The sequence below is a fragment of the Heterodontus francisci genome, chromosome 11 (assembly GCF_036365525.1).
Source record: "Heterodontus francisci isolate sHetFra1 chromosome 11, sHetFra1.hap1, whole genome shotgun sequence".
Classification (NCBI taxonomy): Eukaryota; Metazoa; Chordata; class Chondrichthyes; order Heterodontiformes; family Heterodontidae; genus Heterodontus; species Heterodontus francisci.
The window spans coordinates 85,425,265-85,447,014 of record NC_090381.1 but is presented as its reverse complement, the minus strand read 5'-3'; the positions used below and the strand labels follow the sequence as shown (position 1 = coordinate 85,447,014).

General features: G+C 43.4%; 1 protein-coding gene across 1 annotated transcript in view; it reads right to left on the bottom strand.

The window, feature by feature from the left end:
- Positions 1 to 3,865: 3,865 nt before the first annotated feature.
- Positions 3,866 to 21,750, bottom strand: part of LOC137375045 (NLR family CARD domain-containing protein 3-like) — a 40,714-nt gene continuing 22,829 nt past the window's right edge. The window contains exons 7-10 of the mRNA XM_068041670.1: positions 20,963 to 21,133; positions 19,755 to 19,925; positions 5,780 to 5,947; positions 3,866 to 3,974 (exon numbers count right to left, since the gene is read on the bottom strand). Coding sequence (XP_067897771.1) covers positions 3,866 to 3,974; positions 5,780 to 5,947; positions 19,755 to 19,925; positions 20,963 to 21,133 — 619 coding nt within the window. The remainder of the gene's footprint in view (positions 3,975 to 5,779; positions 5,948 to 19,754; positions 19,926 to 20,962; positions 21,134 to 21,750) is intronic.

Sequence of the window (21,750 nt, the reverse complement as noted above, 5' to 3'; positions counted from 1 at the left end):
AAAATCACAAATGTGGCAGTCTTCTCAAAGGCAGAGCTCCCAAGTGTTTTGGCACTAATCAAACAGAGGTGGCTTTGGTGGATTGGACAAGTCCGCAAGATGGAAGACTGTCACATACCCAAGGATCTTCTCTATGGTGAGGTAGCCGGGGCCAGCCGAGCAGTAGGGCCCCCAAAGTTCCCCTTCAAGGATGCTTGCAAGCATGACATGAAGGGCCTAAATAGCAACTATTGCACTTGGGAGTCAATAGCTGGTGAAAGAGGGACATGGTGAATTATCCTGTGACTGGTGTGAACTACCACGACAACAGGTGCCATCATCAAAAACAACAACTCACAGCACCACTTTGCAGTTTCACATATAGCACTTGTGGTAGAACCTGCCTTTCAAGGATTGGACTGCACAGCCATCAGCAAAGGTGCACCAAGAGAAGCCACCCCACCTAAATGGATAGTTTGCTGTGTATCCATCTTCTTTTGTAGATGGAAGGATGCCAACCCATTTATAGAAAACTGGATTTTCAGCAGTGACATCAATGAAAACAAAGTACGGAGCCAGGATGAACGATGACGAGAACATGCAGTTGTCGAAGATACTGTCAAGTCTTGATAGAATTGTAACACTCAGCACCAGCAACAAGTTTTACATTACGTAAGGAAAGCAAAAATAATGATAAATGTATATGCTTAATGACCAGAATTCTACTAGCCCATTAGAGTTGGAGTTAGAGGCAGGTGGGCGGAGAAAGTTTTTTTAAAATGTCAGCCGCCTCCCTGATGTCTTTTGCCAAGGGAGGGCCAGTAGACCTGGGGACAACCTGCCCAACAGCACTGAGAAGCTAATTATGGCTTTGAAGGAGCCAATTTTCCCATTTTCACAGAGAAACGCCTGCTGCGTCAACGCCCCTGCAAGTGAAAGGAGGCAGCTGCACAGCAGGAGGTGAAAGCTGCGGAACAGATGAAGGGTATTTAAATATTATTGGCAGACAATGACAAGGCTGCTTTCTTCTCATCTCACAGCCTTGCCACTCGGCTTGGAATTGGTGGAGACGGGTGATTCCAATCACCATGAGCCTCCTGATAGTTCAGCAGCTCCTCTAATTCTCATGGCAGCTGCAATACTTCCCTCCCGCTGCTGCTTGGGGCTCAGCAGCGCTCCCGCTGCTCACATAGCAGGAGCTGCCTGCCTCCCTTGCTGTGGGCCACAATGTCCTGAGCTCCCACCTCCGGAACCCACCCGCCATTCTTAATTGGGCGGCGAACGCAGAGGCAGCCTGTTTATTGGCCGCCTCCCATAAAATTAGGCAAGCAGGTGCGCGACTGTAGGGTGCAGGTTCGGAACCCGGAAATGCTCCCGACACCCATGGGAAAATTCAGCCCATTGTATCATACAGAAACAATACTCATAGTGTATTACAGGGGGTCCTTGGAATTTTTCCAGCAAGGAATGGGGGCCTCAGTAGCAAAAAGATTGAGAACCACTGTGATGGATTATGTGAAGAAATGGCAATTAAACAAATGGAATGTATGAATTTAATAAAATTTGAATGGAACTCACAGTAATATATATACTGATTCATTAGTAGCAAAACAGAATATCACTATCCAATGATACAAAAATCACAGAATTATTTTTGCCAGCTTATAGCATAATAAGGTAAAAATTTGCTGAAACGACAGAAACCTTATAAACATTATAAATGTCATTGATGTTACCACTGTACACGAAATCACACATAAAGTTTATAGTGTATCTCTGACCTGTGCTGATTGTTTTTAAACAGTGTTTCAGGACTTGAAAGAATATTACAAATTGGCATCTGTATTTTTAAAAATGAAGGGCTCGGATTTTGCGGTTGAAATTATGGCAAAACTGTCAGCATTCGCCATCATTACTCTGTGAAACTCACTGCAACTTCTGGTGTTCACACATGTGCAGTTAAACAAGAAATCCAGAAGTTGCTGTCAGTGATTCCATGCTCCCCCACAAGCTGTTGTTCCTCGAATCAATTAGAAATCACTAAATTAATATGAACTGCCACTTCTTGTGGTGTGGTCTCACTTTTTAAAAAATCCCTGAAAAAGTTAAACCTTGTTGAATGAGGAATAACTGGGTTTTTAACAGCATACTAAGTCATAATTACTGCCGAACTACCCTCTAGTCCCAATTTTATACTTGTGGAATGTCAAATTTCTCCATTTCATAATAAATATTCTATAGATTCTTTAAGTCATTTTTTTTGTTTGTTTATGATATTTCAGCTTCTACCTTAATCCCATATGTATGTCCCAATCTTTATTTCACTTCCTATAAAATTATAAGAAGTAAATAATAAAACCTGCTTGTTACTTCCTGGTTTGCTGTCTATGAGAATTCTTCAGTGGGATTGGCTGCTTTGCCTGCTTGATGATATTATTATTGCTGGACACTAGAGATCCCCAAATGCTGGCACCAGAATTAAATTAAGGTGGGAAAGGTAAAATCCACGCTATTGAATTTAGTAGATCTTTGTGGGAAATTTTCTTAGAGGTCAGTGCCAAATGCCATCATTTCACCATTGGTCACAAATTCCAGGACAATAAATCAAGATGACAAAATTATCAAATGGATCATTATTAACAAAGAAAAGATTATTTTAGTTTACAGATTAAGGATAGTGGCCTAGAAATTGGATTGCACTGTACTTGTTACTCAGGTGGAAAATGGGCCACTAGGGCTCCAGTATGGTGGATGGCGTGCTGATGTGTCCCACACCAGAAGTGTACCCGTTGAAACAGCACTGAAATGAAAGGTGTTGCCTTTTCTAGGGAGGACCACTTATGCAATGCACCCGCCCAACCTCATTCTTCCTCTTCTATTTTCTTTGCTGCTCTCCCTCCTTGTCCAGCCCCAAAGGCAGACCTAACAGACCACCTCTGAGGAAACTAAAATATTTGCAAGGCTTGCACCAGAGGCATAGAACATTTAAGTAAGAGTCTTATGCCACTTGTAGGACACTTTTGTGAAAATGGGCAGCCCCAGTGCCTGACACACGACAAACACATGCAAAAAATCATGCATCAAATCATGGTGCAAACAGTCATAAAGGACCCTGCAGGAGCACTATATAAAGGGCTGGATAAGCTGCTGGGAAACATCTGAACCTTTTTTCTTTCATTTGCACAACTGAATTATGATTTCTGTGAAGAATGTTTTGCAGTTGTTAGACTGCTTGTCTGCCTTGACCTTGAGCAACTCTGGACCCTCAGGAGCCAACTTCAGACTGCAGCATCTCGGCATGTACCAGGGCAGTCTGGCATGGCTGGCTGTATGGCACTAACAAGGGCACTCATTGAGTGAGTAGCTTGCTGTGCCTCAGTGAATAGGGTCTCCTTCCTCCTGCTCATTGCCTGATAAAGACCGTCACTGTTGTGTCTGAGAATCGGAAAGACCAATCTGCTGCTGTTCCATGCACGTAGCCTAGTTTCATGCCTTTACTGCCACCTGCAACACAGTGCACCTCCCCTTTAACTGGTGCAGCTGCCTTAAAGTGCCCTGTTCTCCTGCACACCTGTTTTCTGGCACAAATGAATTGCTAGGCACATAGTATTGCACTCAAATCTGGGTACATTTATATGCTAAATATATAAATACAATCTCTTTCCAATAATTATAATATAGAAAATCTTACAAACAACAAATATCATTAATCATAAAGTAACATGACACGGGCATGTAATATAACGGGAAAGCAGAGGATGTCAGCATAGTTCTTCTATCTATTTATTCATATGCATAACAATATATGCTCATAATATGTTTTTGTTATCAGAGGAATTATAGAATCAATTACGGAAGACAACCACAAATTATAATTTAAAGAATGTTAGGCAACAATTTTTCTTCTTTCTACAGCAATCTGAACTCCTGATTTCTCCAGGCTGAGCTTCTTTAGTGCCATCTGTCCATTTGTTGTAAACTGGTTCTGCTCTAACCTATACCAGAGAAAAATATTGTGAGATACTGATATAAAAGCAAAATGCTGCAGATGCTGGAAATCTGAAATGAAAACAGAAAGTACTGGAAATGCTCAGCAAGTCTGGAAGCATCTGTGGAGAGAGAAACAGAGTTAACGTTTCGAGTCAGATATGACTTCTTCAGAAATGACTACCCTGCTGGCAACCTGGGGCTTTTTGTATTGTGCCACAGAGAAAGAGGAAGAGGCTGTTTGGAACAGGAACCTGAAGCAAGGAAGCCTCTGTCTCTCTTTCTCCTAAGCCACCAGACCCAAGGAAGACACATAAACTTCGAGAGAGAGAGAGAAGACTCCAACCTTGAAACAAGTTGAAGCGTGCACTGGGCCCCAACGAATTGCAAGTCTGACCGGCAACCAAAGACTTCACAGCAAACTCAAAGGACAGTAAAATAGAAACCCATCTATTGCCTCAAACCTTTCCCCTATGTTCTTTTCTACTTTTCTGTCTCTATCTGCACGTGTGTTTATCACGTATGCATGCTAGAGTGGTCGCGTTGCATATTCGTAGTCGGTAACCGGATTAGAGTTTAAGATTTATAAACTTCTACCTTCCTTGTTTAAAATCTAAGAAAGCCTGTCTGAATTGATTTGTTTGCCTTACAATTGAAGCAGTGAACAAGGATTCACTGAGGGGAAGCTAAAAACACTGTGTTTTTAAAATTAAACCCTGTTACAGTTAAACCAGGCAAAGGCTGAGAGGGAACCCCTAGACTCCTTCTCACCTGGTCATAACAATGCTCTCCCCGCCTCTAACTTTGTGTTAGAAAATCTCCCTTTATATATTAATCAGCATTCTTCAAATAACACTGAATTTCCTTTGAATTATTTCGAGCGAAGCTGTACTATGCAAAAAAAGTCTGAATACTGAACATATCTGTATGAAATTCCTTTCTCCACCATTTTAACAGAGGTGGTAACTGGCTGCAAATAAAGGCATTTGGCTGAATTTTACATCACCGCCACCGAGATCTGCGGCGGCCATAAACCGTGCGGACCGCGCATCACAAAGCCGCCGCGATATTGAACATGGTGGCTCATTTAAATGGACAGGGCAGATCTCCCCAAACACCCCACCACCCCCCTCCCCGCCCCGATGATGAGGCAGGGGCAGGTGGTCCATCCCCGGCAACAGCGTCAGACACCTCTGCGCAGGTGCCGACGCCATTTTTAAAGGGCGTCAAGCCCTACACAATAATTTAAATATTTAAAGAAAAATTGGATTAAACTTTATTTTTAAAAATTAAATGTATGTTTCTAGTCCCTCTCCCACCCCAATAAACATACACTTCATTCCATGCCCTTTCTACCCCCAGAATACTTACCTTGTGTACCTGCCCTTCCCCACAAAGCACCACCCCCCCGCCACGAAGTTCACAAACTTTTATCTTTAACCCTTCCCACCATCCCGTCGCTAAGCAGCCGGGGAGTGGGGGGGGGGCACGGGAGCAGGGTGCTGCCACGAGACCTCGCCACCACTGGCAATATCGGGCCAGGCCTTCCCAGCGTCAAGGCCTGTGCTAGGCCTCTCCTGGAGACATTTTCTGCAACTACCCCCCCCCCCACCCCTGCCATGACCACCAACATCGAAGGGAGGCTGTAAAATCTAGCCCATTGTGTCTGTACTGTGACGGTGCAGAGCAGAATTTCACTCCACACATTCTTTTCTTTTGATTTTCTTATGTAGTTTCTGTACTTCAAACCACGTAGCAGAATTGGTACAAACATAGTACATGCACAATTTAGATATAATATATATAATTTCACCTTATAACCTCCAGGTTGCCACATGTCAGAATGAGGCTGCAGAAATTCTTTATGGAACTGTCTGTAAATGAGTTATCGCTTAAGTCAAGATGTGTTATTGTCTGTGTTGTGCTGAGTGCCGTTACAAGTTTCTTACAACATCCATCAGTGAGAGATGTTCGCTTTAACCTAAAGAGATCAGAAATAGATATGGGTTATTGTGAAAACTGGAAGAGATTTTTGGGGGAATTTTATGCTCTCCTCCGCAACAGATTTGGAGGCGGGAGAGCATAAAATCATGTGGGATGGTTTGGGGTGGTTCCCTCCATCTTCCTGCCGCCACCAAAATTTAGTTTGGGGCGATTCCCTCCATCTTCCCACCCCCCACCAATTGAGGCAACTAATCCCCAATTAAGGGCCTTATCCCACCACCACCACAATTAGCCACGTTGCAGGGAGCCCTGTGCAAGATGCTTCCTGGCTCCAGGGTGGGGGGTAGGGAGTCCCTTGTTAAAAAAGGCACTTAGTGCTTGAATGAGGGACTCAGAATTGGGAAGGGAGGGGCCCGCTGAGATCCACACCCCTGCACTTGCTACTGACCACCCCCTCTCCCATAACCACCACCCCATGAGACCCCTCCCACCCTGACCTATCTGTAGCCTGGGTCTGGCACCACTCCTGGGCCTCTAGTAGGTACTCCACAGTGATGCTGTTCAGCGGATTGGCCAGCAGCTCTGCAAGGGAGGGACTTCTGATGACAGGGTCCTAGATCCCGTGGAAGACCTGACACTGTCCACTTAACTGCCTGATTGGCACTAGATTTGGCGGGCCTTCCGGAGAAGAGGTGACGCGTGGTTTTCGGCATCACTTTTTCTGGACGTCGAGAACTCCTTCACCAACATAAAATGCCAGCCTTTGTAGCATTGATTTTTTTTAAGTGTCTATGATGGAGTCAGTGGGTTTCTTTCTCTAAGTTTGCTTAATATCTTTATTTCATGCCACTTAACAGAATCTATGCAAGTGCATCACGGGCATAATTTAGCTTAGAATTTCTGATAGATTCAGGTATTCCAGCAAACATGTCTTTTATGCAATTCAGTATTGCAAAATAGTCCCAAAGCATGCAGATTTATTGCCTCTGAAAACTCCAATCGCCGTAACTACAGTGGAGCAGAATTCCAGGATTAGCTACAGTCAGAATTCCCAGAGTTTGCATATTTGCATAAAGTGGGTGGGCGTCTACGTCAGTATCAGCATAGCTGAATTGCCTGCCGGGTAGAGAGGGAGGAATTGCAATATTAATCTGCCACTAGTCCAAAGACTGACAGTTCCAGACAAAGAAGCTTTCAGAGAATCATAGACCCATACATTACAGACCTATTGTGCCTATGCCAGCTCCTCGGAAGAGCTATCCAATTAGCCCCACTCCCCTGCTTTTTCCCCATAGCCCTACAAATTATTCCTCTTCAAGTGTTTATCCAATTCCCTTTTGAAAGTTAATATTAATTCTGCATCCACCAGCCTTTTAGGCAGTGTTTTCCTGATTCAAATAACTGACTACTTAAAAAACCTCATCTCCCTTTTAGTTCTTTTGCCAATTACTTTAAATCTGTGTCCTTAGGTTATTGATCCTCCTGCTAGTAGAAACTGTTTTTCCTTATTTATTCTATTAAAACCCTTCATGATTCTGAACATCTCTATTAAATCTCCTCTTAACCTTCTCTGTTCCGAGAATAACAATCCCAGCTCCTCCAGTACCTCCACATAACTAAAGTTCCTAATCCTTGGTACCATTCTAGTAATTCTCCTCTGCACCCTTCCTAAGGCCTTGACATCCTTTCAACTGCAGAGAATTAACCTTTTCCAAGAAGGAACCAACTGCAAATGTGTTGGCCCCTATTTCTACCACCTTGCCATATTGTATGCCTGCTTTATGCAATCATTCAGTAGATTGGCGACACTCGTGGGAATTCTGCCGATGTCTTCAGCCCACAAGCCCTGCCTTTTTCTTTTACAACAGCTGCGAAGGGAATGAACACAAGAACTACCAGCCACTCCAAAAAACTGGATCATCCAAAGTAGATCTTTCTGAACGTTTTCCAGCAACTACAAGAAAAAGACAAGAGATTCTTCATCCAGAACCAGGAGTCACAGTCTCAGGATATGAGGGTATGCCATTTAGAACAGAGATGAGGAGAAATTTCTTCATTCAGAGTGGGGGGGGGGGGGGGGGGGGGGTGGTGAGCCTGTGGAATTCTCTACCGCAGAAGGCAGTGAAGGTTATTAAATATATTCAAGAAGAAGATAGATCTATTTCTTAATACCAAAGGGATCAAGGGATATGGGGAGAAAGAGGGAACAGGATGCAGAATTGGACGATCAACCATGATCTTTTTTCAATGGTGGAGCAGGCCCGAAGGGCCTAATGGCCTACTCCTGCTCCTATTTTCTATGTTTCTATCGAAAAATGCAAGCAAAATTTCTGCCAAACAGTTTTTAGAACATTAGAACATTAGAACATTACAGCGCAGTACAGTCCCTTCGGCCCTCGATGTTGCGCCGACCTGTGAAACCATCTGACCTACACTATTCCATTTTCATCCATATGTCTATCCAATGACCACTTAAATGCCCTTAAAGTTGGCGAGTCTACTACTGTTGCAGGCAGGGCGTTCCACGCCCCTACTACTCTCTGAGTAAAGAAACTACCTCTAACATCTGTCCTATATCTATCACCCCTCAACTTAAAGCTATGTCCCCTCGTGTTTGCCATCACCATCCGAGGAAAAAGACTCTCACTATCCACCCTATCTAACCCTCTGATTATCTTATATGTCTCTATTAAGTCACCTCTCCTCCTCCTTCTCTCCAACGAAAATAACCTCGTCCCTCAGCCTTTCCTCGTAAGACCTTCCCTCCATACCAGGCAACATCCTAGTAAATCTCCTCTGCACCCTTTCCAAAGCTTCCACATCCTTCCTATAATGCGGTGACCAGAACTGCACGCAATACTCCAGGTGCGGCCTTACCAGAGTTTTGTACAGCTGCAGCATGACCTCGTGGCTCCGAAACTCGATTCCCCTACTAATAAAAGCTAACACACCATATGCCTTCTGAACAGCCCTATTAACCTGGGTAGCAACTTTCAGGGATTTATGTACCTGGACACCAAGATCTCTCTGTTCATCTACACTACCAAGAATCTTCCCATTAGCCCAGTACTCTGCATTCCTGTTACTCCTTCCAAAGTGAATCACCTCACACTTTTCCGCATTAAACTCCATTTGCCATCTCTCAGCCCAGCTCTGCAGCCTATCTATGTCCCTCTGTACCCTACAACATCCTTCGGCACTATCCACAACTCCACCGACCTTCGTGTCATCCGCAAATTTACTAACCCACCCTTCTACACCCTCTTCCAGGTCATTTATAAAAATGACAAGCAGCAGTGGCCCCAAAACAGATCCTTACGGTACACCACTAGTAACTAAACTCCAGGATGAACATTTGCCATCAACCACCACCTTCTGTCTTTTTTCAGCTAGCCAATTTCTGATCCAAAGCTCTAAATCACCTTCAACCCCATACTTTCGTATTTTCTGCAATAGCCTACCGTGGGGAACCTTATCAAACGCCTTACTGAAATCCATATACACCACATCCACTGCTTTACCCTCATCCACCTGTTTGGTCACCTTCTCAAAAAACTCAATAAGGTTTGTGAGGCACGACCTACCCTTCACAAAATCGTGCTGACTATCGCTAATGAACTTATTCTTTTCATGATGATTATAAATCCTATCTCTTATAACCTTTTCCAACATTTTACCCACAACCGAAGTAAGGCTCACAGGTCTATAATTACCAGGGCTGTCTCTACTCCCCTTCTTGAACAAGGGGACAGCATTTGCTATCCTCCAGTCTTCCGGCACTATTCCTGTCGACAATGACGACATAAAGATCAAGGACAAAGGCTCTGCAATCTCCTCCCTGGCTTCCCAGAGAATCCTAGGATAAATCCCATCTGGCCCAGGGGACTTATCTATTTTCACACTTTCCAAAATTGCTAACACCTCCTCCTTGTGAACCTCAATCCCATCTAGCCTAGTAGTCTGTATCTCAGTATTCTCCTTGACAACATTTTCTTTCTCTACTGTAAATACTGACGAAAAATATTCATTTAACACTTCCCCTATCTCCTCTGATTCCACACACAACTTCCCACTACTATCCTTGATTGGCCCTAATCTAACTCTAGTCATTCTTTTATTCCTGATATACCTATAGAAAGCCTTAGGGTTTTCCTTGATCCTATCCGCCAATGACTTCTCGTGTCCTCTCCTTGCTCTTCTTAGCTCTCCCTTTAGACCCTTCCTGGCTAGCTTGTAACTCTCAAGCGCCCGAACTGAGCCTTCACGTCTCATCCTAACATAAGCCTTCTTCTTCCTTTTGACAAGCGCTTCAACTTCTTTAGTAAACCAGCGTTTAGTTGCAGCATTTTGAATTAGAGTTTGTGAATGTCCCTTCAAAAATTGCTGGAACTGGCCTGTTTCTACTCTGTACTGCTCGTGATTTATGGATGAATTTAGAAAGCAGTGGGGGAAGCACTGAGTCTGACAAAAATAATGTTCGGGTCCTAATCATGTCATAACACAATTATTTAAATGTATCTATTAGGCGCCTGTCAGGAGTGCTGGACACCAAATTAAGGCCCTCTTGACAATCACAGGCCTCATGTGCTAAATCAATAGATTTTTCTTTTAAACTGTCATTTCATTTCTGTCCAATTCCCATTGAAACAATAGTGTAGAAACTAAATGAAAATTGGTTGTACAATATCCAATTCAGATCACAAAGGTGTCCTTTTTGTTACACCCTTGTTACTCCACTATCATATGATTAGATACAGTATGGGCACATTCCTGAACAGAAGGCTTTCAGACCACTTCCAATAGTGACCAAAACCACTATCCTGAAAGAATTTCTAAGGCAAAGTCGAAGGCCAGAATTTAACGTTGGGGCGGTGGCCCCGCCCACTGGCTGAAAAATTGAGCCTGGAAGCCCACATTGCTGGTTTGCATGGCTCAAGCCCTTAATTGGCCTCAGGCAGGACTTCCACTCCTCTGATGCAGGAAGTCCTGCCTCCAAGAACTGCTGGCTTATCAGAAGGCCAACAGCTCTTCAGACCCAGCAGCACCACCAGGAGCGGTGGCCACTGCTGGGACTGCACCCAGCAAGAAGAGGAATGATAGACACCGGCCTCCAAAAAGGGTGTCGGGCCTCGCCGGGGACAATTGGCTAGGCCACGGACGGTGGGGGGGATGGGCCGGAGAGCAAGATTGGGCGGGGCAGTTTTAGCGGGGGCAGCCTTTGCTGCTGGGGGTGCCTCCATGGGGTACAGGGTGCCCGAACAGAAGGGCACTCCCCAGCCTGCGAGGAGGCCGCCTTGTATTACTGGGCAGCCTCCTCAGTTGTTGAGGTTCCCGTCCGCCGCTGTTAAAATGCCAGCGGTGGTGGGAAGAAGCCATTAATTGGCCACTGAATGGCTTCAATTGGCCTGAAGCAGACGGGTCGTTTGCTGGTAAAATAGCCGCGGGGGCAGGTAGTGGATGGGCGCAGCACCCACCTGCCTCCTACACCCACACTATTTTACCCCGGGCTCTGCCTCCAGCCCACTGCTGGGGTGCGGGGGGATGGGGGTGGGGGCGGGTGTTAAATTCCGGCCAAAATTTCTAACCATGTTCATTGAATTCCTTTGCTATTTTAATGGAAGCATTAACTCATTTAATTTAAAATAAGAGCAGAAAAGGTAATTCTATATGAACACATTAAGTGTACAGAAGCTACTATCCCACAGTGGCATTTCAAAGGCCATGCATTGTTTTGGAATAGATTGTGGAACAGGATTTAGATATTTATCTCTGGCACCCCCGTGTGGCCTATTTAAGAGTTGCATGGTGTAATTGGAGATGCTTCTCTCTCAATCCTTTCCTGGCAAGGCCCAGGGTACAACAACAACTTTTTTTTATATGTTGCCTTTATTGTAATATTTAGGCAGATGATCAAATGCTTGGTCAAAGAGGCAGGTATTAAGGAGTCTTAAAGGAGCAAAGCGAGGTAGAAAGGTGGAGAGGTTTAGGGAGCTGATTCCAGAGCTTAGGGTCTAGGCAGCTGAACACACGGCTGCCAGTGGTGGAGAGATTAAAATCAGGGATGCGCGAGAGCCGGAATTAGAAGGGCACAGATATCTCAGAGCTGGACGAGATTACAGAGATAGGGAGGAACCCGGCCATGGAGGGATTTGAAAACAAGTCCAGACTCCTGATGGAAACAGTAAAAGATGCCAAGCTGCCCGATGTCTTCACCTGCAGACGGAGCACAGCGTAGATAAACCTGGTCAAGACCCGACAGGTCCATCCATTCCAGGACTGACTTCCTGTTTGTGTCCCGTACATTCACAGTCAGAGCCACCGACGTTAAACCAGTGTTCTTCTCTGACCACTGCCTCCTGCTGGCTGACATCTGGTCCCATAGCTCAGGTGTTAGAGTACTAATCTCGTAAAATAGGGGTAGTGAGTTCCAATCTCACTAGGGCCTAGTTTCAGTTGATGTCCGTATAACTCTTCTTCAAAAGGTGGTGGAAGCAGAGTCTTTGAATATTTTTAAGGCAATGGTAGATAGATTCTTGATAAGCAAGGGGGTGAAAGGTTATTGGGGATAGGCAGGAATGTGGAGTAATCAGATCAGCCATGATCTTATTGAATGGCAGAGCAGGCTCAAGGGGCTGAGTGGCCTAGTCCTGCTCCTAATTCATATGTCAGGCTGAGAATTTTAAAATCTCGGTGTTGTTTAAGCAAGAGTCAGTGTAGGTCAACAAGCACAGGGGTGATAGGTAAATGGGACTGTATGAATTAGGGCACAGGCGGCAGAGTTTTGGATGACCTCAAGTTTACAGAGGGTAGAATGTGAGAGGCCAGCCAGGTGTGTGTTAGAATAGTTAAGTCGAGAGGTAGAGAAAGCATGGATGAGGTTTCAGCAGCAGACGAGCTGAGGCAGGGGCCGAGACAGGCAAAGTTATGGGGATGGAAATAGGCGGTGTTGATTTCGGGGAATTTTTATAAGCTTATGAAATGCCGAGAAGTGATACATAATTGTTATTTCAGTAAGCAAAGTATGACAGTTAATCTTGTCTTGAAAATGTCAAGATGCGATTGTTAAATAATGTGGCTAAGCAAGCTGTGATAAGGACAGAAGTAAACATTTGACAAACTTAGACATGGTTTGTCTGACATCTTATGCTGGAATAGCAATTACATAGTATTGGGCTTTATAACATGTGTTGAAGTTTAAGGAACAAGTCATTGTGTTGAGAATCAAATTAATTGTCTGACTATATGTATCAATGCTTTGGAAAAGCATGTGGCTACATATCTTGTAAAATGTTTAGAATTTCTTGCACAAGGAAATGCTTGAAAATGTTATGCAGAATTGTGACCTCTGGAATTTTTTGCAAGAACTGCTAATATACTTGCTAGCTGCCAGTAAACCTGTTTGAGATCCTCAATCACCTGAACTCCATGCATCTTATTTATGTTGCATCAGACAACATAAAAAGCTTCTCATTACAGGTTGGCAGCTGTGGTGAGAAGACAGAATCCAAAATTGAAGACCACAGATCAACAGCTTTTAAAACAGCCTACAGCTAAAAGAGAGAAAATTAAAAGAAATATTGGCCCAAACAATGTAAAGAAGAAAGAAAAATTCACCTCCAGCTGTAGAGAACAGAGCTGAATGACAGGCTGCAAATCAATCACTGTGAGCTGGTGAGTAAGTGAGTCATCGGTACAGGAACCCCAGTTAAATAAAAACTTCGAGGTGCTTGCAAAGTTGATTTTTTTTAAGGCTCTGTTAAAAAAAACAGGGAAAACCCAATCCCTACCTTAGGCTGATTGATTGTTTTTAAAGGCTCCCCGAGACTGATTAGGTCAGTGCCATTACAGGAGGCGCCGACAGCAAAAAGCACGGGAATCCTCCATCCATGTGGCTTGCAGGTAGAGCTATAAATAGAACCCATTAAATCACTCCAGCTTTCTCATTCACTCAGCCTAAGTTTGAAAAAAACCTCATAAAACCACTCAACCGTGAAGAATTGCCTATTGAATGGGTGCATAAACAACTTATTTTCCCAATAAAGCACAAGAAATATATATTGAACAGCTGTATAAACAAACAGACTAGAGTGCTGGAAGCTCGATAAACAGACAAGCTGCTCTTGTCAATCAAACCAATCAGTTTAAAGAACAGAAAATTGTTTTAAAGGGAAAATAATACAGAGTCACAGAACCAGGTCTTAAAGCAGGTTTTAAAGCAAAAGAACAGCAGGAACATGGATAGCTATTTTCCCAGCATGAACTGGAAAGCCTTGGATATCCCATCCAAGTTCAAACTGTTCCAACAAAGAATACAACTATGCTTTATAGACCAAGTAATCATAGAACCAGAAAAACAGGCTGTAAGAATCATAATTGTGATTGGAAATGAGGGATTGCATAGAATCAATTCCTCTGGATTATCTGAACAGGACTGGAAAGATCCCACAACGATATGGAAAGTGCTGGAAGATCAACTAAAATTGAGACTGAATTTTCGAATTCATCGTCTGGAATTGATGTCCTACAGGCAACAGCCGCAGGAATCAATAGAACAGTTTATCAGCAGATGTCGTAGTAAGGGCAATGAATGTGATGTCTCAGAAGCTGAGCTGTCAGACTGAATAATGGAGCTGGTGATTGTATCAACACCCATTGAAGCATTTCAGAAAGACCTCTTGTGGAAAAAGAAAGGTCACAGAATTGATGCACTTCTGGAAGATGGCAGGAAGTATGAAGCCATTGTGGCTGGGCAACAGCACCTGCAAGCACTAGGTGCAACCACCAGTGTTAGGTCCATAACCAGGTCGAAAAGAGTTTGCAAGCTGTGTGGTAATTGCGGTCTGTCCCACTCACGGTGAAATTGCCCTGCATTTCGAGACCTGTGCAAGGCAGGCACCGTAAAAGGACACTGGGCAGGAATTCTGGCTGCAAAAGCACAGTCAGAAGTCATGGCAGGACTCAGGCAAACAGAAAACTGGGCAACAGCAGCAAAGAAAGTGCCAGAGACTGGCATAAACGCAAGCTGATACACAAAATCCATGGCAAAGCAGATCTGAGACAAGACTCAGAGAGAAATAGAAGATGAACAGGCATTCCACATTGTGAACCTGGCACATCATGTTGATGAGGTCCAACAACTAGAAGCTTTCACCACTATCAACATCACGTGCCGAAAAAAAGCTGGCAAACATACACTCAGGGTCAAGATTGACACTGGCACTAGTGCAAATATCCTACCAGTCCAAATCCTCAAAGATATATGCCAGAGTCATTGGAAATCAATGATACAACCGACAACATTCTGCTTACAATGGGTCACCCACCCCTTGCAGTGGCACACTGACAATGTAATGCAAATACGGCAAGTCGGCATGGAAACCACAAACATTCTACCTAGTAGACATGAGTATACCAGAAGTGGTAGGAGTACCAGCGTGTAGGGACCTCAACATCATAACTATCCACGTGACCATTTGCAAGTCGAAATCTCTGAGGACCGGAACCCGCTCGCAGATTCTGACCAGCATGAAATGGTGCAGTCTGGAAACCCAGCAACAGCACAACTATGTCGCGCCTTCACTTCTGCTCTCTATCGAATTGCTAACACCACAGTGAGCCAGAACAGACAGGTATCTCCATGAGACCAAGTACTCTTCACCCAACAAATCCTCAACCTGGAGCCCCAAGCCTTCAGTCGCGGCGGATGAGGAGAGGCAAAGAACAAGCAATGCCCTGAAGAGGCAGAGGAGGAATGAGTTGAAGCATTGTCTATTGGCTCTTCCAGATGAGGTGCTGGAACTTTCCAAGAATGACAAGGCCCCAAAAGTGGTCATCTTGAGAAAAGCAACAGAGTATGTTAGCAAGCTGAAGACAGAGTAACCGAAACTGAATGCAGAGAGGGAGAAACTTCAGAAAGATCAGGAACAGATGAAACACAAACTCCATGAGCAAGAGTTGTCAAACCACCGGGACGATTTATGGACTTTTGAGCCTCTATATCTGTAAATTTCACAATCTCTATCCATGTGTAAATAATTTTGATGTCATCTGATTTTATATGTTCTTACAAACATACAAATTAGGAGCAGAAGTAGACCATTCGGCCATTCTAGCCTGCTCTGACATTCAATAAGATCATGGCTGTTCTGTTTGTGTCTCGAATTCCAGACTCCCATTCTACCCCTGATAACCTTTGATTCCCTTGTCTAACAAGAATCTATCTACCCCCGCCTTAAAATAATTCAATGACCCTGCCTCTGCCACCTTCTAAGGCAGAGAGTTCCAAAGTCGCAAACCCCTCTGAGAGAAAAAATTTCTCCTCATCTTTGTCCTAAAAGGTTGACCCCTAATTTTAAAACAGTGCCCTCTAGTTCTGGACTCACCCACAAGAGGAAACATCCTTTCCACATCCACCTTGTCAAGACCATTCAGGATCTTATATACTTCAATCAAGTCTCCCTTCACTCTTCTAAACTCCAGTGAAAACAAGCCCAGTCTGTCCAACCTTTCCTCATAAGACAACCCGCTCATTCCAGCTATCAATCTAGTAAACCTCCTCTGAACCGCCTCCAATGCATTCACATCCACCCTTAAATAAAGAGACCAAACTGCACACAGTATTCGAGATGTGGTCTCACCAATGTCCTGTATAACTGAAGCACAACATCCTTACTTTTATTTTCAATTCCTCTCATAATAAAGGATAGCATTCCATTAGCCTTCTTTATTCCTTGTTATACCTGTATACTAACTTTTTGTGACTCATGCACTAGAACACCTAGATCTCTCTGCACCTCGGAGTTCTGCAGTCATTCTCCGTTTAAGTAATACTCTGCTTTTTTATTCTTCCTGCCAAAGTGAACAACTTTATATTTTCCCACATTATACTCTATCTGCCAGATTTTTGCCCACTCACTAAACCTACCTATATCGGTCTGCAACCCCCTTATGTCCTCTTCACAACATACTTTCCTACCTACCTTTGTGTCATCTGCAAGTTTAGCTACCATGCCATCACTCCCCTCATCTAAGTCATTGATGTAAATTGTAAAAGGTTAAGGCCCCAGCAGAGACCCCTGCAGGACTCCACTCATCACATTCTGCCAATCAGAGGACACATTTATGCGTACTCTCTGTTTCTGCTGGTCAGCCAATCTTCTATCCATGCTAATATGTTACCCACTACACCATGAGCGCCTACTTCGCGCAATAACCTTTTATATCGCACCTTGTCAAATGCCTTCTGGAAATGCAAGTAAAGTACATCAACAGGCTCCCCTTTATCCATGGCACATGTTACTCCTTCAAAGAACTCCAATAAATTGGTTAAACATGATCTCCCTTTCACAAAACCATGCACAAAACCAAAACTCTTAGAATATGAGACATGTATTTCGAAAGAAGGGGTTGTTGTGTGACTGCCTTTAAGAGTAATTTCCCTTGAAGATCTTAGTATGCTAATGAGCTGAGTACCAGGATGCAGTCATGTGACTACATGCCAGTCTCTCTCTATAACTGTACCACCAAGAGGAAAGTCATGTAAATTGCCAGCTCTATACTGTATATACTTGTTGGCTGTTAATAAACCTGTTCGAGATCCTCAATCAACTGAACTCCGCGCATTTAATTTATGCTGCATCAGAAAAAGCTTCTCATTACACATATCTTCAGGGAAGCCAAAGGTCAAGAGTGTGGAGAAGAAGATTCCAAACAAAGTGGGGGCTACAGTACAACCCTGTTTCACTCCATTCTTCACTCTGAAACATTCAGAAGTGGAGCCATTGCAGTGCATGTTGTCATGGAAAGAGTAGATGAGACTGAGGAGATTTGGTGGACTACCAATTTTTCCCAAAATCGTGTAAAACCCTGTTCTGCTGATGGTGTTGAATGCCTTAGTGAGATCAGTAATCATGGGACAAGGTGTTGCATCTCTGCCCCTGATCACAGCAAATAACACTCCACTGGAAATTGTTAGCAAATTCTGTTACCTTGGGTCCCCGGTAACAAACAATCTGTCCCTTGATGCAGAGCTCGATATACGCATAAGGAAAGCACCTTTGGCCAACTTGCGAAATGCGCATGGGATAACATCAAGTTGACCCTTCGGACCAAGCTAATGGTTTATAAGGCCTGTGTTGGGCAACTTACAGCTACTCAGAAAAGAAGATCAATAATTTCCATCTTGGCTGTTTGCGCTGCATTATTGGCATATCCTGGCAAGACAAAGTCCCCTCAAAGTCCACCTAAATGGATTGGTTGCTGCATGTCTATCATCTTTTGTAGCTGAAAGGATGCCAACCAATCAACCATTTAACCCTAGTCCCTTTCAGATGAGCAGTTAATGATGTTGGGGGTAAATTCCACGTGTTTTTGGTGCACTCACACTGTAACGCCAGCAGAAATGCAGTGGAAGGGCTACAAGCCAAGCTAGGACACAGATATGCCAGGTCCCAATCTAAAGTCAGAGCTGCCAAAGACTTTGCTTGGGGCAGAGCATGCACCTGGCCCAAACAATGCTATTCACATAGAAAGGAAGGACCTAGCAGTTCCTTTGTGGCTGGTAGGTCAAGAAAGAGACATAACAACCTCTTCAATGAGGTCTACCTGCAATTCCAGGCCAGGACTGTGGTCTAGATCCCTGAATAGGAAAACTGATATTTTTGAAAATTATTTTACAATGGCCCCCTTATAAAAGGGACAGAAGCAGGCTCGACAACACCTGGGAATAAAAGCCGACTAGTGAGGGCACTTGAGTGCCTGAGATGTGCCCTACTGTCTATATCACATGAAGTGACCTGCTACTGGCTCTAACTACTCTGGCAGGGTCATTGGCAGAGGTCGCTAGCAGGTCCAACATCAGTCTAATTGTCAGATCACAGCCCAAGGAATTTTAGGGCCATTTAGTTTTTGTAACTGAATTTGGGCTAAGATCATTTGCATACCTGAGGACCTATTTTAACCCTACCTGCCTGCTGGAAACTGGTGGGTAGGCAGTTAAAATCACCCAGGTTACATCCCACCCTGGAAATGCCTGCTGAGCTGAGCAGGCAGCTGAGACACCTGTACCAAGCTGGCAGGGTCCTTTTTTACAGATGCATGTCAGCTTCCAATGACAGCAGTGGGACCTGACTACAATTTTAACTCAGTGGCATCAGCAGGAAGCCGCAGTGAGCTTCCACCCAGGTGAAGTCAAAGAGGAATGGGGCCAGAAGAGACCCAAGAAGATAAAGAGTGTTCTTTCGCTTTCCTTATAGAGCCAGGCTTCCCCTGCTTCAGACTCATGTTCCCTTTCCGATCACGAAACCTATACAGGTCAGCCCTAACCGCTGATCCTTCCAATTACCCGATCCGAGCAGGCTGGGTCATGTGATTTTCCATTACTTCTCACCAACTTCCCAACCAGAACAAGTGGAAAGCAGCCAACGGGATTTAACTGAGGCCCAGGTGTTGAAATACCCCGGACCTCATTTCTGGAGCAGCAGCTGAGTGTCTAATTCACATTGTTACTTACCTGACAAAAACTGTCCTGGAGTAGTGAATAACTGAATCGCCACTGGGAGACTTAAGAAACAAAGAACTATGAACGTTGGAAAAATGATTTCTACTGTTAACCAATAGCAGAAAATATCTTGGAAAAATATTGCCCCTTCAGTAACAACAAAGTAACACGGTCCGACTGAATCCATAAAATCCAGTATTTTTGTAATACAAAGAATTCAATAAGACAATTAATTAAACAACGTATGATATTCATCACAGTTCCAAATTTAAACTCATTATCATAATAAGAATAAAATATTTCATTAATGATGTTTGAATGTCAAACCTCCGCAATAGGCACGTACCCTAGAGTTTCCAGTTTGCAGTATGGCTCCTTCAGTGCAGTAGAGAGTGCACATACTCCTGAATCACCCAATTTATTCATGCTCAGATCTAGTTCTCTCAGTGACTGGTTTGTGACTAACACAGAGGCAAGTTTCTCACAACAAGTAGATGTTAGTTTTGTATCAGTCATCCTAGAAAAAAAAGACGTAGATACAAACATTGGAAATCTTTACCACTTTTAATATCAATTACTTATTCATTGATATTTATTTTGCAAGACAAGCCTTTTTTTGGCTCCTACCATAAACTCTATTCCATTACCACTAACTCCATCCCCCTTCCTGACCATGCAAAATCTTGGCATTAATTTTGACCCAGTGCTATGTTGCAAACTGAACATCCTATCCATCACCAAGACCATTTACTTCCACCTGTACAATATTTCTCATCTATGAAACAATCTCAACCATCTTGCTGCTGAAACCATATCCATAATTTTGTCACCTCTACACTTGATCATTTCAATGCATTCCTTGCTGGTCTTCCATCCTCCAATCCCCATCAACTTCAACTTGTCCAAAATACACCAGTTCATATCTAATCCCTCATTAAGTCCTGGTCGTTAATCACCTTCATCCTGACCTACCCACCCTGCAACTTTTTAAATTTAAACTTGTCATTTTCATCTCAAATTCCCATAGCCTTGCCCCACATTATGTCTGAAACTTTCTCCAGCTTTATATCTCCACCTCCACCCTTTGACTTGACTTTGGCCTCTTTCATGTATCCCCTCCCTTTGCCACATCAGTGACATATTCTTCAGCCACCTCAACCACATTCTCTCAAATTCCCTTTCTCCCTAAATCCCATTGCCTCTGCAATTCTCACTCATCCTCTTAAAAAAAAAACTTCTCAAAGTCCATCTTTATGACCAAGTACTCAATGTCTGCTGCTACAGCTCAGTGTTTGTTCTCTCTGTCTTTCCCCCTTGTGAGACATATTGGGACATTAAAGATGCTATATAAATACACGTAATGGTTATGGTTGCCATTTTGCTTGTGTGACTTGACTAGGTGGCCGCCACTACAAAAATTCCACAGTATGCAACACTAATGTAATATACAACTATGTTGCCACACTTATTGTGTCAATGCCCTTTCAAATGTTGTGAAGTAAAAGGTATAACCACACTGGTGTGCAAAGCATTGCTTTATAAATCTTTGCTTACATCAATGATTGTATTGAGCAGCTTGGGTCCATCAATGCCAGAGACAATACATTTATTCCAGAGTCTTGAATAACATTGGAACTTAGATCCAGATGGGTGAGAGTGTGATTGATTCTGATGGCAGAGGCAAGTTCTTCATAGTTTTTCTGTGTCAGAGAATTCTTGGCCAACCTTTAGGGTAGAAAAACTTTAATTTTATAAGTGCATTCACAAGGAAGTTAAAACAAGAGCTCACCATACTAAAATTTAAGGCTTCAGGATTGTGGTTGTGATGGGAATCTTTTGGTAAAAACATATTAGAAATTATTTGATCCACAATATTTGCTTGTGTATGTGGAGCTGATCAAGTGACAGTGACTTGATAATGCTATTTTGTAAGTGTGTTATTGGCATCCACACTGAAATTTATGATTATATATATGGAAGCTGAGGAAGGAAGTTACAGTACATCTCGCAAAGCTTTTGGTCACTGCACCAAAGAAGCTAATGAATGTTGAACAATTCTCATTTGGGGTGAAATTCATCGTAGAAGTAAATGAAAAAGAAAATCAGGTGGAGAATGAAATGGGATGTCAATTTGCTATCACACATTTTGCCTTACTGGACGAAATCAATTTCACCCATTGAGATGCAGTGGGATCAGCTCGACTGATATTAATCATGAAAGGAATGACCAGAAAAATGGTTTCTTTGGGAAGTTGCCAGCTTTCCACTCGGATTGCGCAGAATGTGTGCGAGCTTCATTACTGTTGCATAAAAATAAGGTCATTGCTATGAAACCCTTCATT